Source organism: Onychomys torridus, chromosome 11 (genome assembly GCF_903995425.1).
Source record: "Onychomys torridus chromosome 11, mOncTor1.1, whole genome shotgun sequence".
In the NCBI taxonomy this organism is placed as follows: Eukaryota; Metazoa; Chordata; class Mammalia; order Rodentia; family Cricetidae; genus Onychomys; species Onychomys torridus.
Genome location: NC_050453.1, coordinates 15,890,611 through 15,915,020, shown reverse-complemented (window position 1 = coordinate 15,915,020; position 24,410 = coordinate 15,890,611). Strand labels below are relative to the sequence as shown.

The 24,410-nt window shown below is 45.3% G+C and overlaps 1 protein-coding gene across 1 annotated transcript in view; it reads right to left on the bottom strand.

Annotated features, from left to right (window-relative positions):
• LOC118592984 (kinesin-like protein KIF28P) overlaps positions 1 to 24,410 on the bottom strand; it is a 62,270-nt gene that overhangs the window by 30,422 nt on the left and 7,438 nt on the right. Inside the window, exons 3-8 of the mRNA XM_036202124.1 lie at positions 19,954 to 20,157; positions 18,297 to 18,332; positions 14,449 to 14,673; positions 11,370 to 11,524; positions 3,876 to 3,987; positions 196 to 263 (exon numbers count right to left, since the gene is read on the bottom strand). Of these exons, the coding sequence (XP_036058017.1) occupies positions 196 to 263; positions 3,876 to 3,987; positions 11,370 to 11,524; positions 14,449 to 14,673; positions 18,297 to 18,332; positions 19,954 to 20,157 (800 nt within the window). The remainder of the gene's footprint in view (positions 1 to 195; positions 264 to 3,875; positions 3,988 to 11,369; positions 11,525 to 14,448; positions 14,674 to 18,296; positions 18,333 to 19,953; positions 20,158 to 24,410) is intronic.

The following is a 24,410-nucleotide window of genomic DNA, read 5'->3' as shown; positions in this document are numbered from 1 at the left end:
TTCTGAGCATCCCCGAAAGAGCGCCGCTCTCCAGCCCCTCCTCCTCTCTTGTTTTGATCTTTCATTCCTCTCTCACTAGTCACTTTATTCACCTTCTCCTGGACTCCCACCCTAGACACCAAGCCGTCAGGTAGCAGAAAGGAGCCGTGACTTAGGACCCGGGACATGGCCAGCTGCTGCCCACCAACTGCTTACCTCTCGGCGTATCTCAGTGTCGACAAGGTCTCCTCATAGCAGATATCAGCTGGGCTGATGGCGGCAATCTGGAACCACCCCGTGCAGACTTTCGTCATCCAGGGCTTTATTACCATCGATGCTATTAAAATAGCTAATATTCGGGTTGGGGGGGATGACACTGCCAGTCGAGTACTTGCTTTGCAAGCAAGAAGAACTGAGTTTGATACCAGAATCCACACAAAAATGCCATGCGTGCTGGCACCAGCTTGTAATCCCAGCTGGGACCTTGGGGCTCAATGGCCAGTGGTCTAGATTAATTTGTGAGCTCCAGGCCAAGGAGAGACCCTGTCTCAAAGGAAGTGGGTGGCATTCCTGAGGATGATACTAGAGGTTGTTGACTGGCCTTCTTCACATGAGTGTGCACACACACAAAGACACGTTTGCACATGCACCTCATGCATGTACATGCTAATAAAAAAAACCCCAATGTTCACAAAACAGCTTATATCATTTAATTTTCAGTATTATTTAAACCTTAAATTATTTACTTTTTTAGGTTTATTTAATTGTTTTATGTGTATGAATGTGTGTGAGTGTGTGTGTGTGTGTGAGTGTGTGTGTGTGTGTGTGAAGGTGTGTGTGAGTGAGTGTGTGTGTGAGTGTGTGTGTGTGAGTGTGTGTGAAGGTGTGTGTGTGTGTGTGTGTGAGTGAGTGTGTGTGTGTGTGTGTGTGTGTGTGAAGGGGTGTGTGTGTGTGTGTGTGTGTGTGTGTGTGTGTGTGTGTGTGGCAGTCAGAGGACAACTTGCAAAAGAGTTGGTTCTCTCCTTCCACTCTGTCGGCTCCGGGACTAGAACTCAGATCGTCAGGTTTAGGTTTAGCAGCAAGCACCTTTTTGCTGAGCCATTTCACTGCCCTATTTGAACTTTTTTTTTTTTTTTAATTGAGTTTTATTTTGCTTGCGTTGGTGTTTTGCCTGCGTGTATGTCTGTGTGAGAGTGTCAGATCTTGGAGTTATAGACAGTTGTGAGCTGTCATGTGGATTGAACCTGGGTCCTCTGGAAGAACAGTTGGTGCTCTTAACCACTGAGTCACCTCTCCAGCCCACCCTATTTGAACTTTACAAGCCAGAAAACTCTGCTTTGAGAAAACTAATACAGCCAAGGCCACCCAGATGATAACCGGTCAGAACTGGAATCTGAGCTGGCCACTGGCTAACTCTGAAATTTGTCCCTGTCCTGCTGACTGCCACAGGCTCTGTGTACCTGGTACTCCTCATCAACATCCTCAGGAAACAGCGGTTGTGAATGTTATCAGGGTCAGAAGGAAAAAGTTTTGCTCATTCCAGATCCCGTCAAAAGCATGGCACCTAATCTTGTGTGACCTTTCCATTGCTGAGACAAAATGCCCAGGAAAACCGCGTACCAAGAAGGATTTCTCTGGCCTCAGACCTCCAGAGGACTCAGCACATCCCAGCAGGTAGTGCAGGCAGAGTAGGCAGAGCATCACACAGGTGCATTGTGGGGCTGGGAGAAAGCCTGTACTGTGGGCTTCCTTGCCCTTCTTCCATCTTATGTGACCTCAGCTTGCAGCCTCAGGGATGCTACAGCCCATATCAGGGCAGGCCTTTCTTCTTTGCTAAATCCTCTCTGGAAACACTGTCACAGACTCCGGCTGAGGTAGGGTCTGCTTCCGTAATCTCCAAGCTGTGGCAATGCAATACCGTGACAACATCTCTTACATTCCAAGAGACTGGAAGAGCCTGGAACTTCGCTGGACCTTGCAGCCAGAGTTAATAACTCACTTGAGGTCGTTAAGACTGAAGACTGCTGTCCTACTGTGTACTCAGCCCTGTTTGTTTAACCTGCCTTTAAGAGAACAATATAACAACCTTGCCTTGGGTTTCCTGTGTGACCAACATTTACAACCTAAGATAAAGCATGGCTGTGATCTTGGGTTAAGTACTCTTCCATGCCCCGGACTCAGGGCAAAGCAGGTATATCATTTGCTGAAAAGCAGCAAATACAGAACTTGAAAGCAGCTTCCTAAAATCTACCATAATGTTTGAAAGTCTCTGTGGAGATTGGCTGATGAACAATGATGTCTGGCGGACTGTCTGTTGTCTGGGTCAGTTGGAAAAAGTTGGAGTGACTCATCCCTTTCAAGAGAATGTTTTGTTGATATCCATGGGAGGCCTGCCCTTTTCTGAACAGAAGTGGAGGGGGAGTGGATGGGGGGAGAGAATGGGAGAAGAGGGAAGAATGTAAAATAAATAAATTTAATTAAAATTTTAAAAGGAGAGTTTGTTTATTTTTGCTGAAAGCTGGGCTGGTGTCATTGAGCTTGGAGGAGGTTAGCTGTGGCCATTCTGTGTTTTATTTGAGTCTTGGGACGCTCAATATTCATCTCCTACCTCCTTTTCTTCAGTATTTTGTTGTTGTTAAAACACTACAATGGGGCTGGGCGGTGGTGGCACATGCCTTTAATCCCAGCACTTGGGAGGCAGAGCCAGGAGGATCTCTGAGTTCGAGGCCTGCCTGGGCTACCAAGTGAGTTCCAGGACAGGCTCCAAAGCTACACAGAGAAACCCTGTCTTGAAAAACCAAAAAACAAAACAAAAACAAAAACCAAAACCAAAACAAAAACAAAAAACCAAAACAAAAACAAAAAAAAACACATTACAATGGGGGTGGGGGGTAGGGGACTGGCTCAGTGGTAGGAGAAATGCCTAGAATGGTACCCTTCTATAGTTCCAGCGCTTGAGAGGCTGAGGCAGGAGGATTGTGTTTTTTGAGTCCAACCTAAGTTATATAGTAAGACCCTGTCTCAAAATGAGCGAAGCCCTGAGGTCTGCCCTCGAGTCTTGCAGATCTGCAAGGTGTCCTCGCCTCACGGTGGCAGGAGACTGCTGTCAGGTAGCTGGATTTTAATATGCAGTTGGACACTCGGAAGGTGTCTTGGGTGCACTGGTTTTGTTTCTGCTTTTCCAGTACTGGGAATGGAGCCCAGAATCTAATACATGGTCATGCTGTACCCTGAGCTACATCCCCAGGTCAGAGGAGTGTTGTTTAGTCCAGGTTCTTGGTGAATGCGCCACTGAGATCCACAAATAACCGACGCCTGGAAGGACTTTAAGATGAAGTATTTAGGCAAGAGTTCATGAAAAAAGCGAGGGTGTGTTTTACTGTGAGTTTGGGGAGAGGAGGCATTTACCCAGTTTTGCAACTGAAGAGAGAGGGCTCTGGCTTAGCATGTTGCCACCCACACAGCTGACTGACTCTCAGTGCTAAGACCAAAACTCAGTCACCCTGCAGGTTGCACATCTGCCTGGCAGCTGACTGCCTCACCACACAACGGTGGTAGTATTATTGTTAATTTTGTTCTTATAGCAAACGTAACTATATTTTGGAGGCATGGCTCAGTGGTAGAGCACTTGCCTGGGTTGTGCTAGGCCCTAGGTTCGATCCCCATCACAAAACAGAGTCAAAATGGCAAACAATATATATTTCAGTAGCAACCCCAAAAGCTGCAGCAAAGAACAAAATATTTAATGTTGTGGAAGCCTCGTCACACCCCGAAGTGGACAGGCATCAGAGCCTGTGAGATGATGCAGAGAGCAGGGCCGAGCACTGAGTCCTGGGTGTGTTGAGAGTGATTTCAGCCATAGAACACCAAGAGCTGTTCTAAGAAAGAGATCTTACCAGTGTTGTCCGGCTGTTCCCGCCCAGAGCCGACTGGAGCAGTTTGGTCAGAACAGAATCTCTGTAGGGAACATGCAGAACTTTCTTCCCCATGGCTGAGTCAGCCAGAGCACTGGGTGAAAGAGAAAACATAAAACAATCAATGGAAGTGCTAAGAAGAAACTGCCTCTCCCGGGTAACGAGAGATGGCACACACACACCTGCAGTGGTCCTGTGCTGCGGTTTCAAGGTCACCCCTGTGGGTAAGCCACTGTTTCTGTCTGCCTCCAAGGAGCTGCCATGCTTTTCCTCACTCAAACTATGAGCCAAGATAAATCCTTCCTCCGTGAAGTGGCTTCAGGTGGGAGAGAAGTGGCTAATACACCCTGTAAAGTGTCAATAATAACACAGACTAGTAGACACCTGTGCAAAGGCGCCAAGCAAAACAGGACATAAGCCTCGTGTACATGGCCTCATTTACACAAAAGATGGATGGGAGAGAGGGTACTGAGTGTAAGATCATGTACTGCTCTTGCAGAGAACTCGACTCCCACACCCACAATAGGTAGTTCTCAATCACCTGTAACTCCAGCTCCAGGGGATCTGACGCCCTCTTTTGGCCTCCATGAGCACCTGTACTCACATGCACATACCCACACTTATACACATAGATATACACATAATTAAATTTTGTTAAATTATAAAACTCATGATAATTAGGCAAAGATGAATCTGATAGTAAAAGCATTATGAATTATGCACACATTGGAAACCCCCAGCTGGCCCAGCCAGGGTATCCCACACATGAGGGAAAACTTGCTGGCATTCTGGACAGATGCATGCCATCGGCCAATAATTCACAACCCAGATGTTGTATCCATGTATAGAGTATATTATAATAGAGAGATGAAGAGAAAGATAGGAAAGAAGGAGAGGAGAGAAAGAGAGAGAGAGAGAGAGAGAGAGAGGTCAAGGGGTGCACACGTCCTTGTGGAGGAAAAGGCAGAACACAGAGAGAAGGGGTGGAATTTTTCCTTAAAAAGCAGCACCAAGGGGTGGGATTCCAAGGGGCTGTTCAGAATATTGAAAAAAAGCAGCTTGTTTTGGTGGTGTGCTAGCAGGCAGGGGTGTGCCCAGTAGGGAGGGCTGTGATGGAGGCTTGTGGCTTCTGGAAGTGTTCTATATTTTAACCTGGGTGTGAATTACATTGTGTGTGTGTGTGTGTGTGTGTGTGTGTGTGTGTGTGTGTGTGAACTTGTTTATATAAATTCATTCAACAGAGTATTTAAGATTTATGTACTTCAAGGGGGCTGGAGAGATGGCTCAGAGGTTAAGAGCACTGACTGCTCTTCCAGAGGTCCTGAGTTCAATTCCCAGCAACCACATGGTGGCTCACAACCATCTGTAATGAGATCTGGTGCCCTCTTCTGGCCTGCAGTCATACATGCTGTATAAATCAATCAATCAATCAATCGATCTTTTTTAAAAATAGATTTATGTACTTCAAAACTAAAAACAAAACAAAGAAAAAGATGTATGTACTTCACTGGGATTTATACCATAATTGAAGAGTTTTTTAAAGTTACTCTCAGAAGAAATTATAACACTTTACAGTTCAGTTGGAGCCTCTTGCTCACCCTGCTCGGTCTGGGATTCCCCCCCCCCCCTCTCTCTCAACCCTACCAGCTCAGAGAGCCTCTGACCAAAGGGAAGGTGCCAAAAATCCCAGTTCTGCATTCTTGGTGGCTACCGCAGCTTCCTCCCCTGATGCCACCAGCCACCCAAGTCCCCGCCTGAGGGCTCAGCTTTTGACCATACTTGGGCACAAACCCAGCTTGTGGCAGACATGTCCTCACTGTTAGTTCCTGCAGGGGCAGCAGCCTGCCTCAGCTGCCAAGGCAGTTACATCATCACCTGCTCGACACACAGGCATCCTTTAAAAGTGCCTGCCAGTTCCCTCTCTTGCCTCTCTTCTTGCCTGTTCTCTCTGTCTGTCTGTCTGTCTGCCTGCCTCCCCACTCCGAAACAGCCTTTCACTTTTTCACTCTCTCCCTCCCTCTCCCCCATACCTAGTGGCATACCTTGGCAGGGCCCTCCAAAAGGTGCCAACTTCGCCTTTCTAAAAAATCCTTTCAATCACCCCTCACCCATAATCTATAACATCTCCCAGCTTTAGTTCAGATGCAGAAATTCTCTGGCCTCGATCTCTGAGACTGGTGAACTGGCCCAGGAGTTGCTTTGCTCAATAAACCTGTTGCTATACTTTTTCAATTCAGCTTGATCTGGCTTACTGCGTTGGTGGAGAAACTTTTGGGGTGGGTGGGGGGAAACTTATTACTTACCTTTTTACATGAAGTTAAGACAATGTGCCACACATATGCACTAACATGCATGTGATAGAACAAATTGGAGAAGGTGGCCAGGCGGTGGTGGCACACGCCTGTAATCCTAGCACTCAGGAGGCAGAGGCAGGTGGATCTCTGTGAGTTTGAGGCCAGCCTGGTCTACAAAGCAAGTTACAGGACAGCCTCCAAAGCTACAGAGAAACCCTCTCTCAAAACAAACAAACAAACAAACAAAAAGATTGGAGAAGTCTCACTGGATGGAGTGTGAAGATGAGGTCCAATTCAAGCACAAACATAATAGCCAGGCTGTTGTGGAATATTATTTTAAGATGTGTTACATTTGTTTATGCTGTGGAACATTTGTTTAATTATGCAAAGATGTGTTTTATTCTTTTACATTGCATTTGTTTAACTCTGAAGCTGTGTTACTTTGCCTGTCTAAAACACCTGTTTGGCTAATAAAGAGCTGAATGGCCAATAGCAAGGCAGGAAAAGGGATAGGCGGGGCTGGCAGGTAGAGAGAATACATAGAAGGAGAAAAAGAGAGAAAAGAGGGATCAAGGAATGTGAGAGGAGGAGGACACTAGGGGTCAGCCACCCAGCCACACAGCCACACAGCCACCCAGCCACCCAGCCACACAGCCACACAGCCACACAGCCACACAGCCACACAGCCAGCCAGCCAGCCACACAGCCACACAGCCACACAGCCACCCAGGCAGCCACAGAATAAGAGTGAAAGTAAGATTACAGAAGTAAGAAAAGGAAAAAGCCCAGAGGCAAAAGGTAGATGGGATAATTTAGGAAAAGCTGGCTAGAAACAAGCCAAGCTAAGGCCAGGCATTTATAAGTAATAATAAGCCTCTGTGTGAGCCAAAAAAGCAAAAGAGTTAAAAAACAAAAACCAAACAAACAAACAAACAAACAAAACAGCCTGTTGTGGCAGCCCACCAGACCTTGGAAGGTGGAGACCAGAGATCTCCCCAGGAGACCCCCAGGGCAATCTGTCTAGCTAGACCAGCTGAACCAGAGGGCTCCATCTTCATCAAGAAACCTCGCCTCAATAAATACAGTGGAGAGAGCCGAGGGAGACATCCTACATGAGGAGGACATCTCTGATCTCTGCACATGTGTGTACATATATGCACACCCACTCACCCACCGACATGTGTACCCACACACATACAAACACCTCCCAGGCAAAAAGAAAAAGAAAGAAAAACAAGGAGAGCAATGGTGGGGGAGGGGCGGAACCTCAAAGCCCGCATGGCGGGTACCTCCAGGAGGAGAGTACAGGAACAGAATTCTGCACCAACTACTTCAGTTGATGGGAGGAACATTTGTTCTGCTAGTGTTATTTTGTGAAGCATTAATTAGTTTTAAATATACAGGCAGGCTGGGCATAAACCAATGATGCCACTGTATCATAAATTAAAGGCTATCTTGCTATGGATCTCACTCTGTTTAAAAAAAAATGCTGTTTGGCCAGTGGCCAGGCAGGAAGTATAGGCAGGACAAGAGAGAAGAGAATTCTGGGAAGTGGAAGGCTGGGGCAGAGAGACAGACACCACCAGACGCCGCCATAAGAAGCAACATGTAAAGACACTGGTAAGCCACAAGCCATGTGGCAAAGTATAGACTAACAGAAATGGGTTAATTTAAGATAGAAGAAGTAGATAACAAGAAGCCTTCCACAGCCATACAGTTTGTAAACAATGTAAGTTTCTGTGTGTTTACTTGGTTGGGTCTGAGCGTCTATGGGCCTGGCGGATGAGAGAGATTTGTCCTGACTGTGGGCCAGGCAGGAAAACTCCAACTACAAATGGCACCCAACGTGTTGGCAAGAGTTTCCACCTAAAACCTGAGAAAAAAGATTCTAAAACGGAGCTAAAAACAGCTTCCTAGTTGTCTCTCTCAAGTTAGGGGCAGCCTGCAGGTTTGAGCTACTATGGCAGGTTCCTGGCGTATGCATCTGACCTACAGTGTGGCGGGAATGAGGAGTCTACAAGCAACACTTTACTTTGCTGCATGGTGGATTTAGCCTTTGCTAGTTTAAAACAAAAAAAAAAAAGTTTCTGGGCTATGCACTGCTTTGATAGAACTGCTTCTGATAGTTGATGGTACACATGGCTCAAGACCCAGATCTGGCGGTAAACTGTACCACCGCCATGTTGGGAAGTAGCCACAGCGGCATTTCAATCTTACAAAGATGGATATTACACAGAGAATCTGGTTTGTGTTGTCTTTGGGATTTTTAACTACAGAAAAAGATTTGATCATAAAAGCTGTTGAGTTAAACAAATGTGTAAATTTTTAAGGTACCTTAACTTCAAAATTTGGATATAAGGATATGTTACTTTGGAAAAGAGTCTCTGCTTTTGTTTCCACAGAAAGCCAGAGGCTGTGGATTTATTCCAGATTAAGATACATCAGGTTTGATCAGCCAAAACCACCTGAAAGGTCTCCGATGACACCATGGCCCAGATGATCCAACATCCAGAATGGTTTCAAGGCAACTGGCTCAGAGGTTCACCTTCATGGACTACTCCATAATCCTAAAATTTTCTTTGTGTCCCCATAAGATACAGCGCCCCCCTCAGCAGGAAGTAGTAAGAGAAACCATGCCCAATTTCCCAAAATTATCAAGCTGGCTTTGGAGATGGAATTGGCTCACTCCTTCTCTAAACCCAGACATATTGCTAAAAAAAAAAAAAAAAAAAAAAAAAAAAAAAAAAGTTAAGAGATTCTTGTGTCCCAAATCAGAAGAGCCCTCTGATGTGGGACAGAGAAAAACCAAAATTTGTATTTAAATCAGGGTGATTATAAATGTGATCTCTTTCTAAAGAAAAAAAAAAGGGCATATGATATAGATATAACAGGACAAAAGGGTAGAGTAATAAACTTACTTTTAAAGAACAACAACTTGTTTAAAATGTTTTATATTGGTATAGATTTTAGTCTATTGATACAAACTTAAAGTTAATTTTGTTATACTGTATATATATTTCTACTCTTGTTTGAGGTATTATGTTTATGCAACTCATTTAGATTGTAATGGATAATTAAGAAATACAGATCAATTAGTCTTCTATGATAATCAAACTTATAGTCATGTTAATTTTTCTAGGTATACATAGATATATTTCAGATAGACAAGTAATCTTCAAACACTTCAAAGGTCTTCAGAATATGACATTTAAAATATTTTTAAAATTTAGACTTTCTGGACAGTGAGACATGTCTGCTCCTGGCAACACCAATTTACTTAAGAGAGGAGGATGGGCATTAAAGACACTTCATATGGAGTTTATCTTCACCTTGGCAAAAATAGCCATTTGGGCAAGAAACTGTTCTTGCCTGGACTGCTTGATCAACTGGACATGCAGGACCCATAGAAAGGTGACCACTGAACTTTGCTTTCAAAATGGTCCTTCAGGTTCCTGCTTCACAAAGGAAACTGTCAGACATTCTACAGGACACTGAGAGAAGTGACCGAGAGACTCTAGCCCTGTGGGCTGAAGACAAATGCCCCAACTTTACAAAGGAATACTAGGTGACTGTCCAGACTGCCAGCTGTCTCTGTCTACTCTTGCAAGACTCCCAAAAGTTGTTTGCATCCTTCTCCCGTTTCTCAGGTAATATTATATCCTTCTGAGGTCTTTGATGTGGTTGAAGACTAGATAGTTATAATTTCCTCAGTTATGATATAAGATAGAATATTTTGTTTAATTTTGCCAAAACAGACTAGATATTGTAACTATAATTCTTGCTTGATAATTGTTTTGTTATATGTAATTTTACTATGTAAAAGTTAAAACTTTCCTTTTAAAAAAAAAAAAAAAGAAAAGGGGAAGTGCTGTGGATATCGCTCTGTGTAAATAAAATGCTGTTTGGCCAGTGGCCAGGCAGGAAGTATAAGCGGGACAAGAGAGAAGAGAATTGTGGGAAGCAGAAGGCTGGGGAGACGCTGCCATGAGAAGCAACATGTAAAGACACTGGTAAGCCACAAGCCATGTGGCAAAGTATAGACTAACAGAAATGGGTTAATTTAAGATAGAAGAAGTAGATAACAAGAAGCCTGCCACGGCCATACAGTTTGTAAGCAATATAAGTTTCTGTGTGTTTACTTGGTTGGGTCTGAGCATCTATGGGCCTGGCAGGTGAGAGAGATTTGTCCTGACTGTGGGCCAGGCAGGAAAACTCTAACTACACTACTTTTAATCTAATTTTATTCCATTTACCTTGGTAGGTTTGGGGCTGGGGATGGGATCCAGGTCTTGGGCTCACTAGGGAACCAGAGCACCACCCTCTCCTCTTTTATATGTCATTGTTTCAAGTTATGACATGGTAGTTTGAACGAGAATGGCCCTGTTGTGGAATAATTAACTATGTAAAGTGTGTGACATTTGTTTATGCTGCATTTATTTAACTATGCAAAGATGTGTTGCATTTGTTTTGCTTTGCTTGCCTAAGGCACCTGATTGGTCTAATAAAAAGCCAAACAGCCAATAGCTAGGCAGAGGAGGGATAGGCAGTACTGTCAGGCAGAGAGAATAAGTAGGAGGAGGAATTTAGACTGAAAAAGAAGAGGGAGGAAGAGAGGGAGATGCCCAGGGCCAGCTGGCCAGACACAGAGGAAGTAGGAAAGTAGGACAGACAGAAGGAAAGAAAGATAAAAAGCCCCGAGGCAAAACGTAGATGAATAGAAACAGGTTAAATTCAGATAAAAGAGCTAGTGGGACAAGCCTAAGCTAAAGGTCAAGCTTTCATAATTGGTAAGAAGTCTCCGTGTCATGGTTTGGGGGCTGGTGGCCTGAGAAAGCCTATTACAGGCCCCCATAGGCTCATATGTTTGAATGCTTGGTCCTCAGTTGGTGGAACTGTTTGGGAAGGATGAGGAGGTGTGGCCTTGATGGAGGAGGTGTGTCACTGAGGGTGGGCTTTGAGGTTTCAAAAGCCCACATCAAGATGTGAGCTCTCAGCTACCGCTCTGGTGCCATGTCTGCCTGCTGCTGCCATGTTCCTGCCATGACAGTCATGGACTCTTCCCCTCTGAAACTGTAAGCTCCCAGTAAACTACTGCTTCTACAAGTTGCCTTGGTCATGGTGTATCTTCAGAGCAATGGAAAAGTAACTAAGACACATGAATATCTGCTTGCTGGTCACATACCTGATGACATTTCCTAAACTGGTTAGGCTTAGATTGACCCTCGATCCTTCCCTCAGCCGGTCTCCTTCAGCTCCTGATGACTTCTGCCTCTCACTTCCTGCCAAGTCCACCATGTTGATGCTGGATTGTTTGGTGAGGGCTGTGTCCAGGAAAATCTGTAGAGACACACAGAGGGCTGTTAGACTGATGCCTCAGAGACAGGCTGTGCCAGGAGCTTACACGACTCCAAATATAATAAAGCTGTGGCAGCGATCACTGAAGGTGCCATCCCCTGAGCAGGGACAGTGGACAGGGATAATGCTGCACTCCTGGGTCCAAGTGTCCTGCCTGCCTCTCTCCAGCTCCGCAAAGCTCTTTTGGGGGACATACTAGATACCAGTCATGGCACAGGCATTTCAGTAAACTTAGCACATAAAAACTGCAACATCATGAACTGTTCAGCTTTGTGGTCCAGCAGCTGAATGAACACACAGCGGAATCCTACAGGGTTTCACTTTAAAAAAAAAAAATGAGTTTGGGGCTGGAGAGATGGCTCAGCAGTTAAGAGTACTGGCTGCTCTTCCAGAGGACCCGGGTTCAATTCTCAGCACCCACATGGTAGCTCACAACTGTCCATAACTCCATTTCTAGGGTATCTAACACATTCACACCAATGCACATAAAATAAAGTTAAATAATTTTTTTAAAAAGCTTTCCTTATTTGCCTTCATCCGATTTCTCTCCTTGCTCCTGTATAAGAAGTTCGAATAACAGGGTGAACCATATATACAGTATATGAATTTCACTAACATGGTAAAATTCATCCAGTGAACTGCCCTTAAAATGTACAAAATTCTCAGTTGTGGGATATTTGTGTACACTGTGTGATTGGTTTAATAAGCTGATTGGCCAATAACTAGTCAGAGAGGTTAGGCAGGATTCCTTGACAGAGAGAGGAACTCAGAGGGGTTAGAATCTAGGTGCAGGAGAGATGTCAGCAAGACATGGAGAGAGTCAGATATGCAGATGGAGGAGAGGTAAAAAGTCACGTGGCAGAACACAGATTAATAGAAACAGGTTAAAAGCTAGTCAGGAACAAGCCTAAGCTAAAGGCCAAGCTTTTATAATTAATAATAAGTCTCCATGTCGTTATTTGGAAGCTGATGGTCCCAAAAGAAAGTCTGACTACAATTCTGTGTGTGTGTGTGTGTGTGTGTCTGTGTGTGTCTGTGGATGTGTGTATGTGCAGGTACACATGTGTGAGTATTCATGCAGAGGACAGAGGTTGCTCTCAGGTGTCTTCCTCAACTGTTCTACACTTAATTTTTGAGGCAGAGTTTCTCACTGTCCCAGAGCTCACTGATTTGGGCAGACTCCTGGCCAGGAGGTCCCTGTAATCCCCCTGTCTCTGCTTCTTTAGCATGGTGATTATAGAAGCATGCTGCCATGCCTGGCTCTTTTATGGGTACTGAGGATTTGAACTCTGGTCCTCATGCACAGCAAGTGCTTTACTGATGAACCATCTTCCCATCTCTAGAAAATTCTTTAGAATGCAGTGCCTCATCTCAGCCTCCCAACATGCCTGAGAACAGAGCCATCACCCCATTTTACAGAAGACAAAACTGGGGGTTGGGAAGATGATCCCCCTCAAAAATATTAGCACGGGTGCCTAAACAGTCACTTATGTGTCCTCTGTTCCTGGTGTGAGCGTGATGGTTTCCCCCATTGCTGATTCAGCACTGAGAGTTCAAGGGTCATGGAATCACAGCTGGCTGTGGCGTTCACCCAGGACTCAGGAGCAACTGTTTCTAGAACAAACCAAACCGGGGATGTTGCTCAGAGACGTCCTGACACCCACGGAGGAGAATGGAGAAGAGAGGTCCTCTCTGGTTTATCAAAGGTGCTGTGGAATAACCCCTCTGTAAGCTGTAAATATGTCTTATTACCATTGGTTGATAAAGAAGCTGCTTTGGCCTATAGGAAGGCAGGATAGAGCCAGGCAGGAGATCTAAGCAGAGACAGAGAGAGAAGAAGGGAGGAGTCAGGGAGATGCCAGCCAGTCCCTGGAGGAGCAAGATGGATTAGGGCACAGGTAAAGCCACAAGACACGTGGCAAAACATAGATGAATAGAAATGGGTTAATTTAAGTTGTAAGAGCTAATTAGTAATAAGCCTGAGTGATAGGCCAAACAATTTGTAATTAATATTAAGCCTCTGATTATTTTTAAAGCGGCTGTGGGACCAGGCGGGACAGAAAAGCCTCCATTTACACAGAGGCTTTAGTTAGTTGCAGAATTTCCAAGAACTGATCTTGGTCAGTCTGAGTCTCAGAAAGATGCTTGAGCACCTGGCGGTGCCCTTGGCTCAAGGCTGATCCTCAAATGGGTAAGCATGGGCCTGCTAATCTTAGTTCTCCATGCTAGACCACAGTTGACTCCTTTGCCAACTTGGCCCCAAAATTCACTTTTTGGAGTGTAGAATTTACTTGAGGAAAACCAGCCAGCCATGTCCTGTGGGTACTCCAAGGATTGGTTGATCACAAGACCACTCTGTCATAAGTAGTGAGCCTGCTTCATTGAGGGGTGACCAGGGAGAGCAAGACCCTCAGCGTTTCCCATCTGGGCCCCACCTTCTATGGTTGGAAGCGGTTACTTTAGCCCCTGGTCCACTCTGGACAAAGTCCACTGTTGTAGGGAGCCGCCATTCTAAGATGGCGCCAACTTCCTGACAGCTTAGCTGTAAACAACTCCATATTTGGATATGCTTGCTGGGCTACGCGCCTTGAGGTTTGGGCATGCATGTATATGGTAACTTGGCCTTATGTCCTCAGCCTATCCCATGGCTTCCCGTGCTTGCATTCTGGTGGGATCCAATCACAGATTGACTCGTTTGCTTGGTTCCCCATATAAGCAGCTGCCTTTTGGCTCTCGGGGCCCCTCACCTCCCGCTCTCCCTCAATCAAGAGGCGCTCCAATAAAGTGTGATCTGAGAAGAATCCTCGAATGGTGGTCGTTCTTCCTCGCTGCTCGAGGAGCTCGCCGCACACCATACCACCCCTGCTCTGCCACCAGGAGCCTGTCCCACAGATGAGGACTCCCACCTGCTTGAACTGGATGGTGATGACCATGTGGGACCGGCTGCTGCTGGCATTCATGTGGGTTGAAGCTGTCATCCTGATTTGTGATCCCTGCTCCATCAGCTTTTCAATCTGTGCATAATTCTCACAAGGCACCCACTTCAGACCTTCCACAAAAAAGCCCAGCTGTGGATCTTCCCTGACTTTCAACCCTCCGGGAGTCTTGGTTCTGGATAGCAAATCTCTTATCTGTAGGAGGAGACAGAAGAAGAATTGGTATACAGTTTAAGAATGTGGGAGTTTCATTTCCTTCCTTATCACTGCCTGTGGAATATTAGGTGCTCTGTAAATAAGTCTTAGGCAGTTGAATTAATACTGAGTTTCTATAGGTGCCAGATAACCTTATAATTGAGCTAAGTAAGAAACAGGGAAATGTACAAGAAAGAAGACAAGAAAGGCTGGGCGGTGGTGCACGCCTTTAATCCCAGCACTCGGGAGGCAGAGGCAGGTGGGACTCGGAGTTTGAGGCCAGCCTGGGCTACAGAGCGAGTTCCAGGACAGCCAGAGCTACAGAGAGACCCTGTCTCAAACAAACAAACAAACAACAAGCAAACAAACAAAAACAGAAAAGAAGACAAGAAAGTCTATCATAATAGTGGAATGAGAAGATTAATTACCAGTGTGTGTGTGCGTGTGTGTGTGTGTGTGTGTGTGTGTGCGCGCGTGTGTGTGTGTGTGTGTGCGTGTGTGTGTGCGTGTGTGTACATGTGTGCGTGTACATGTGTGTGTACGTGTGTGTACATGTGTGTGTACATGTGTGTACATGTGTGTGCACGTGTGTGTACATGTGTGTACGTGTGTGTACATGTGTGTGCGTGTGTGTACATGTGTGTGTACATGTGTGTGTACATGTGTGTGTACATGTGTGTGTACATGTGTGTGTACATGTGTGTGTGTGTGTACATGTGTGTGTGTGTGTACATGTGTGTGTACATGTACTTGAGTGCCCGCCCGCATATGGAGGTAAGGTGCCCAAGGAGTACCACAGTACCACAGTGTGCACATGGAGGTCAGAGGACAACTTGGTGGAGTCAGTTTTTTCTTTCCATCTTTATGTGGGTCCTGGAGATCGAACTCAGGTCATCAGGCTTGGAAACATGTGTCTTAGCCCTCTGAGCCATCCTGCCAGCTCCCAGAAGCCTAGTTCTTAATTTAAGTGATTATTCTTGGAAACACAGTTTTATTATTTTCAAGGCCCCTGACTCTGGATTTCTAAGGGTGCTGTGAAATCTTCCTCCCAATTCATAGGGAAAGCTCAAGAGATGCTGGTTGAGCACACAGGCAGAGGCTGCCTTCTCTGGGGCATGGAAGAGCTGGGAGGTGGATTGTAAGTTGGGATGTTGAGAGTTCACACTTCTTTAACTATAAACAGATGGCTTTTAAAACTTCTTTGCTTGAATATATTTATCTCTGATTTACAGACTTCTTCTTCTTCTTCTTCTTCTTATTATTCTTATTATTATTATTATTATTATTGCCTTAGGATGAAACCAAGGGCTAAGATTGGTAAACAAAGCCGAGCAGTGGTGGCGGACTCAGGAGGCAGAGCCAGGTGTATCTCTGTGAGTTCCAGGCCAGCCTGGTCTATAAAGCCAGTTCCAGGAAAGGCGCAAAGCTACCCAGAAAAACCCTGTCTCGAAAAAAGAAAAAAAAGAAAAGAAAAAAGAAAAAAAAAAGAAAAAGAAAAAAGAAGAAAAAAAAAAAAAGGTTGGTAAACAAGCATTTTACCTCTAAGATACACAGTGAGTTCTAGGCTAGCCTGGGCTACCAAGCGTCACCCTGTCTCATTCTTCTGCTTTTCCCACTGCTCCAGACAGAAGTCTGCCAGCCGCAGGCTGTGAACTAGATCCAAAGCACCAACTGCTCCCCTGTGACTCTTGAGTTAAGAATGTGTTCCACACTTTTACTTGATTGGGATGGGGAATTAAAAGTCCTATTTAGTGACACACAAGAGTTTTGTAGAAATGAAACTGCAGCGTCTGTCAGCAGCCTCACGGCACATGGCGCGGTGGCTCATCTCTCTTTTGCTCTCCAAAGCAGAGATGAACCATGCCTCAGACAGCAAGGGCTGCAAAGACTCAGGAGTCCTCTTTTGGTCCCCAACAGCATCTCACCTACTGACCCTAACGATCTCAGGATGCATGAAGCGATGGCCTGGAAGTCAAGTGGTTTCTTCAGCAGCAGAGAAAGGGCAGCTGTCAGAGAAGGGCATATAGTGATATTTTATTTGTATTGAAATGTGATTTTATTTGTATGTCAATAAAGTTGCCTTGAGGTCAGAACAAGCCAGAGCAGAAGCTGAGCAGTAGTGGGGCACGCCTTTAATCCCAGCACTTGGGAGGTAGAGCTAGGCAGATCTCTGTGTGTTCAAGGACACAGCCAGCATGGCAGACACATGCCTTTAATCTCAATACCAACCATAGAAGACCTGGAGGTCTGTACAAACAGGCAGTGACGAGGAGGTCATGTGGCTGGGTTTACAACCAATGAGAGAGGAGAACAGAAAGTCTTTAAATAGACAGGATGCACAGAAGTAGGTCTCTTGCGGAGAGGAAGAATCGCAGAAGCAGTGAAGGGTAAGGTTTTCCGCTCTTGCTCTGACCTCTTGGTTTTTAACTCTGCAATTGGTTCTGTGTTTCTTATTTAACAAGCCGGTTACATCTACAAGGGCATGTCTGGAAAGGCAGGAGATTTGATGGTTTGGATGAAAATGTCCTCCAAGGGCTCCTGTGTTTGGATAGTTGGTGGGACCGCGTGGGAAGGAATAGGAGGTGTGAGGAGGCGTGTCTCTGGGCTGGGCTTTAAGGCTTCAAAGTTCTCCTGACATCCCCAGTGTGCTCCCTGCTTCCTGTTGTGGGGTTCAGATGTGAGCTCTCAGGGGCTGCTCCAGGGCCATGCCTGCCCGCTGCCATGCTCCCCCCATAGAGACAAGGGACTCTCACCCCTGGAACCGTAAGCACCAAATAAGCTTTTCCTTCTGTAATTGCCTGTCCATGGCATTTTCTCACAGCCATGGAAAAGACAGCTGCCGCGTGGCTAGAGCATGGGGTGTGGATGAAGCCAGCCCAGGCCTGGTGACCATGGCTCTGGCAGGCCTTGCCCTTCTCTCTGCCCTTCCCTCTGCCTTGATGAAGCCAGTTATGTTACATTCCTAAAGCTAGCCAACAAGGTCTAGTCCCTTATTTGGCCAATCCCTCCTCCTGACTACCAAGGCCCAGTTATCAAAGCATTGAAGTCCAGCGATCAAAAGCCCCCTTTGGCTGCCTTAATTAAATGCCCAATTAAAATTAAACACCTCATCCTAACATGGAGTTTTCCCTTGTACCTTTATAAACTGCCATTTTCCTATGGCCCACATCTGTCTCCTCTCTATCCAGAGGCAGTCCTTTGTCCCTCCAGGACAAACTCCCCTCCCCCCTCTCCCTGTTCCCTTCCCCTTCACCTTGGTCCTCTATCTCCTGTCTTTGCTGCCCTCTGTCCCTCTGGAACAAATAAATCTCCTTTTGCTGAGAACTTGGTCTTGCAATACCTTGAGCTGACTCTAAGGTTCCCTACAGTGAAGAACAAGGAATTTGAGACGTTGCTGGAGAGGCAGGCCGGCTACATTCAACACAGCATGACTGGGGACCAGAGCCCTCGGTGCTAGTAATTCAGAGTCACTCAGGCCTGTATGTCAGCACAGGCTCCTGGGATAGGTGGGGCTCAGTGGTAAAGCCTCTGCTTAGGGTGTGCAAGGACCTGGGTTTGATTCTCAGCAGAGACAGACAGACAGACAGACAGACAGAAAGAGACAGAGACAGAGAGAATGTTACCTGTTCATTGTAGATTTCCAGCATGCTAAACATGACCTGTAGGGAGAGCAGTGAGTCAGTGTCCTGAGTTCAGGAGTGATGTAGCAAGAACATAAACATTCAACAAAGGAAAAGGCTAGCTAACATTAACTACAGTGAACTGTTTCAAACTGCATAGCTCTCTGGGAATTTTATGGCACTGGAAAGTCTCTCAATATAAAGTTTAAAAAGACACAAAACCACTGGGAGCTGCTCAGTGGGTAAGAACACTGGCCGCTCAAGCATGAGGACCTGAGCTTGGATTCCCAGCACCCACATAAAAAGCCAGGGATGACTGTGCTCACCAGTTGCTGTGGGGGCGCTGACAGGAGGAGCTCTGGACTCGATGCCTGCCAGTCCATCTAAAAACATCAAGCTCCAGGTTCAGTGAGAGACCCTCTCTCAAGGGAACAAGGTGGAGAGTGATGGAGAGGACACCCAGTGTCCTCCTCTGGCCTCCACACATGTGCACGGAAGCATGTCTCTCTACCTGTTTAGACATGTGTGCATGCACTGTTGTATCACATACTCATGTACACACTCACATACACAATCAAAAAGAAAAGGAAAACTCACAAAACAGGCCAAGGCAGGAAGATTAATTAGAACATGGCTTCAGGAGGGTTTTAGGATGGGCTTTACAGAAATGACTCACACAGTGTGTGCTTCACCTACTAACCCTCTGCCATGTGGCTCTAGTGGTTGGCTCCACCCCCTCCTCAGATCGCTGAGAGCCCAGTCTTAAACCAAGAGCCCGGCTGAGAGCTGCATTTACCTGAGAGTTGCATTTAACCTACCCAGCTTTAGGAAGTTGGTTCCCACACGGTAGCAGGCATTTTACTTAGCTTGTTGTTTCTATTTAGCATGCTGGTTGCTCAAGTGCTCTGCTGCACAGCAGTGCCTCTTAAAGGAGCCACATCTTTTATTAATTAATTAATTGATTGATTAATTTTCAGCTTTCTCAGGCCCTTTGCAGAAATTTGGGCCCCATATTGGGTGCCAATATTGTTTCAACTTCAGCACAGTGGCTGAGCCTTAATCTAATGCTATCTCAGCCAGCAATTGCAGCTCCATAGTTACCAACCTGCTTCTCTAGCAGCGTCCTGGTCACTCAGGTTCTCATAGGCACTGGCCCTATCACTGCCACTAAAGGTAGCTTTTAACTAAATCTCTATCATTCAATTATGATTAAGATTCAAGGTTCTATGCGTGAGGTGAAAACTTGGGAGCTCAGAGAGGCTGAGTAGCAACTAGCTAACCCTCTCTCTTTGCTGGTGTCTACAGAAGACCCATGCTTCCTCTTTGCCAAACCAGGAAAATTGCTCCACTCCAAATTCCACCCTACTACTTCCCGTGTCTCTCTATCTCTCCCAGATGCCCTCTGGGGGTCTATGATTACTTCCTGTCAACTAGTTGCTAACACAGCCTCCTGACCAAAGGTTAATTTTATTTAATTAATGCAAATGCAATATCGAGATTCATAGTGCCATCAAATGTCCTCCAAAACACACACACACACACACACACACACACACACACACACACACATCTGAAAACATAGATGCTGGTGCCTTCCACTTGTGGGAAATGAAAAGGTTCAGTTCCCCAAAGAAAGGATTCTAGAATAATGGATACATACCTGGAGTTCTATGTTTTCTTTTTGTATCTTAATAGCTTGGAAGAGCTCTTCACACACTCTTGGAATAATACCCTTGTTTGTGCCAAAGCCAATCATGGAGTAGCTTTTTCCAGAGCCAGTCTGGCCGTAGGCCAGGAGAGTAGCATTGTAGCCTCGCCAGGCATTGTCTAGAATTCCTCTTCCAATATCGTGGAAGACATGGATCTAGAAAGGAAATTGTAACTGTCGCCAACCCTGGTGGCTCTAAAGCATTACTTCCACACACATATGAATGTGTGCACACACTCACATGACACAAACCCCTCCACAGAACTGTATTTTGTATTCAGGGTGCTACCCAAAGGTTTAGCCCCCAGGTTGGTAGCGCTGGGAGGCTGTGGAAACACTGAAGTCTCTTTCTTTGATTTCCTACCATGAGATCTGTAGTTTTGCCTCCCCCAACACTGCCTGATGTAATGCATTACTTTTCCACAATCTGGAAAATGGGCTAGTGTCTACAAAGTGAACAATGTAAGCCTTGACTCTTCAAAGTGGATTATCTCAGGTGGGTTTTTTTAATACTAGCAGAAAGTTGCCTAATGCATACAATCTTAAAAAAAAACAACAACAAACCTCCCCTCAATGCTCAGAGACCACTGAAGAAGGGGGAACAGAAAGATGGGAAGAGCCAGAGGTCAGGGAGGACCCGAGCCAAACAGTCCCTTCAGGACGTGACAGGCGCACTCAAGAACTCACAAGACCCGCACAACAGCAAGCCAGTTGCCAGCCTAGCACAGAGTGGGAGGGACTCGTGAGCCCCACCCAGCTGAGGAGGTACTGGCAGTTGGTGGCTTCCAGGGAGACAGTTTTTTTTAAGGGTGTGACCCCTGGTAAGTTAAGAAGCTGCAGTTAATGGCCCCACATTCCTGATATATGGACAGCTAAAACTGGTCTCTGTGAGTAAAGAAAGAAAGGGAGGGAGGGAGGGAGAGAGAGAGAAGAGAAGAAATTGGGAGAAGGTGGGAAAGGGGGGGGGGTGGATCTAGAAGGCGTTTAGGAAAGGAGCAAGGGGTGAATACCATAAAAATGTAATGTATGTGGGCATAAAATCTAAAAGAATTAATAAAATATAAGCTCTATTTACATGTTCATTATTTTATGTGCATGGGTATTTTGCCTACATGTGTGTTTATGTACCACACGTGTGCCTGGTGTCCTTGGGGACCAGAAGATCTCCTAGAACTGGAGTTACAGACAATTGTGAGCCATCATGTGACTGCTGGGATTGAACCCAGGTCCCGTGGAAGAGCAGCCAGTGCTCATAACCACTGAGTTGCCACCTCTCCAGCCCCAGAAAATATGTTAAAACAACAAACTTTTATTTTTATTTTATTTTGGTTTTAGTTTTTTGAGACAGGGTTTCTCTGTGTAGCTTTGCGCCTTCCCTGGATCTCGATCTGTAGACCAGGCTGGCCTTGAACTCACAGAGATCCATCTGCCTCTGCCCTCAGAGTGCTGGGATTAAAGGCATGCACCACCACCGAGCAGCTAACAACAAACTCTTAAAACCAGGCATGAAGGTAGAGTGCTTTGGGAGATGGAAACAGAAAAAAAAAAAGGAAACATTTTTTAAAAGTCGAATCAAAAGGCAGGTGTGGCCTGGTTCCTTCTCTTTCTGGTCACAGCCACTGCAGCAACAGCTGTCAAAGAAGAAAAAGGGAGAACCATGGAATCCATTTGTCACAATATATACATTTGTGGAATTTATGGAATTGTGGAACTTTTAATTCTGAGAAAGATATACACACCAACATAGTATGACCTACTAAGGGAAAATTTAAAATAACCAATTTTAATACTATTTGTTTCTAGCCAGGCAGTGGCGAACACCTTTAATCCCAGCACTCAGGAGGCAGGAGGCAGGCGAATCTCCGAGTTCGAGGTCAGCCTGGTCTACAGAGCTAATTCCAGGACAGCCAGGGCTACACAGAGAAACCCTGTCTCCAAAAACAGAAAACAACAACAAATACTATTTGTTTCCCATAGAAAGGAATAAAAAACTGCACGCCTTTAATACCAGCACTTAGGAGGCAGAGGCAGGAGGATCTCTGTGAGTTTCGGGCTAGCCTGGTCTAGACAACAAGTTCTAGGCTAGCCAGGGCTGCATAGAGAGACACTGTATCAAAAAACAAAACAAAAACAGAAATAAAGAATTACTGTACTATAAGGGTTGTGTGGTCTCTAGAATTAATGGAATTTGACCTATATTTTTCAAGAACAATGTGTCTATACCTGTACTCAAAATGTAGCTGAATAAAGATATCTGCAGCTCTTTTTTTTTTTAAGGTTTATTTTTTATTTATGTGTATGTGTGTGCATGTGTGCAGGTGCCCTTGGAGGCCAGAGCAGGGTGTTGGATGCCCTGGGGCTGGAGTTACAGGTGATTGTGAACCATTCAACACAGGTGTGTTGGGAACCAATCTCGGGTCCTCTGCAAGAGCAGTCATTGCCACTACCCACTGAGCATCTGTCTACCCAGCTGGGTTGTTTAGCAGCTACTGGGTAAACCTGGGGAACGATTACCAAGCTTAGTAATTTTGCTTCCTTCCTACTTGACACTATTGGGATCTTAGAGATTGGTTGTTGTTGTTGTTGTTCTTAGTTACAATTTTTTAATTACATTTTTTATTTAGTGTGCGTGTGCGCATTTGTGTGTGGAAGTGCATGTGCTTGCCACAGTACATGTGTGGAGGTCAGAGGTCAACCTGTGGGACTTGGTTTTCTCCTTTCACCATGTTGGTCACAGGGATTGAATCCAGACATGGTGAAGGTGGCATCTTACCAGCCCTTGTCCTTAATTTTTATAATTTGAAAGTTTCGAATAGTCCGGAGTTTTGTTAAGTCAAGTACTAGGTAGAGAGTAGAATCATTTCATAAAATGTTAGTGGTGTAGTCTCCCACTGGTGCTGCAAGCCACAGGAAATGGAATGGAATCCAGCTACTATCACAAAAGCTATTACTGGGAAAGATCAAGGATGTTTCCAAAGGTCAAGCCATGGTTTAAGAAGTCTTGGTCAGGGCTGGAGAGATGGCTCAGAGGTTAAGAGCACTGACTGTTCTTCCAGAGATCCTGAGTTCAATTCCCAGCAACCACATGGGAGCTCACAACCATCTGTAATGAGATCTGGTGCCCTCTTCTGGCCTGCAGTCATACATGCAGACAGAACACTGTATACATAATAAACAAACAAATAAATCTTTAAAAAAAAGAAGTCTTGGTGACATTTTAGCTTTTGTATATACATTAGCCAATTCCTGCAATGATTTCTTTGTATGCTATGCATGCTTCCATGAACTCCTAACAGTGTATTTTATCTGAAATACCTATCAAGCATGCAAGGCCAAATGCTCTCTTGAATTAAGGTAAAACAGCTCGGACCCTCCTTTCTTATACAGCCTTAGTGGTATTTATACTAACGTGATAGACTCCTAACATTTACCTAACCATCTCTAGGACTGTAGTCTGAGCACATACATTTTCTTTTTCAGATATATTAACCAATTTTAGCTCTTAGTTGATCTCCTCCATTACCACTCCCCTTTTGGGTTGTAAAAGAAAGCCCAACAATCCCTGCCTGAGGAAAACTCGTCTGCTTTTATGACCCTGTAAGAATTCAAGCCTGATGACCTTGCTTTAGCTAGAGCACTGCTATTGCATGGGTGTATAACTGTAACCCTCAGAGACTTAGGGAGGATTTTGACTGGGGAACTAGATGGAGAACTAGAAGGAGATGGAAGATGAGGAAGAGCCAGATAGGGAAGAACGAGATGGAGAAAGACCAAGATGGGGCAGAACTAAGATGAGAGAGTTTAGAACTTAGAGGGGACAGCAGATAAAGGTAGAGAGAAATCAGGCCAGAAAGGAGCTAGCCAGGGGCAAGAACTGGAGCTGTGGAGAGAGAATTTTATCCCAGAGGAATAAAATAGAGGAACTAAGAGCTCAGTGTACTTAGATTCTTTTCCTGAAAATAATTCTCGCCATTTGTAGCTTCTCTGGGCCCTAGGAAGAAGATTATTAAGGCTGGACCATGATAATAATCACGACACTGGGATATAGTGTGGATATTATCTGCATGCTAAAATATCTGGTACATCTTTGAGTTACATTTCTAGTTTCTTCCCACCCACTGTTCTATGCACACAGAGGAAAGATTTCCCTTCACTTGCACCTCATGGTGCTAGGCAGCCTTCCATCATTATAATTCCTGAGATAACCAATTTAGAGAAGAAAGATTGGTTTGGGCTCAGGGTTTCAATTCATGCTCAGCCCCACTGCTATGGGTCTGTGGTGGCGCAGTGTATCATGGCAGGACTCTATTACGGAGACTTGTCTTCTGAAGCTAGAGAGCAAAGTGAGAGAGAGGAAGGACAGGGGTCCCCACATTTCCTCCAAGGACACGCTAGTACCCAGAGTTCCT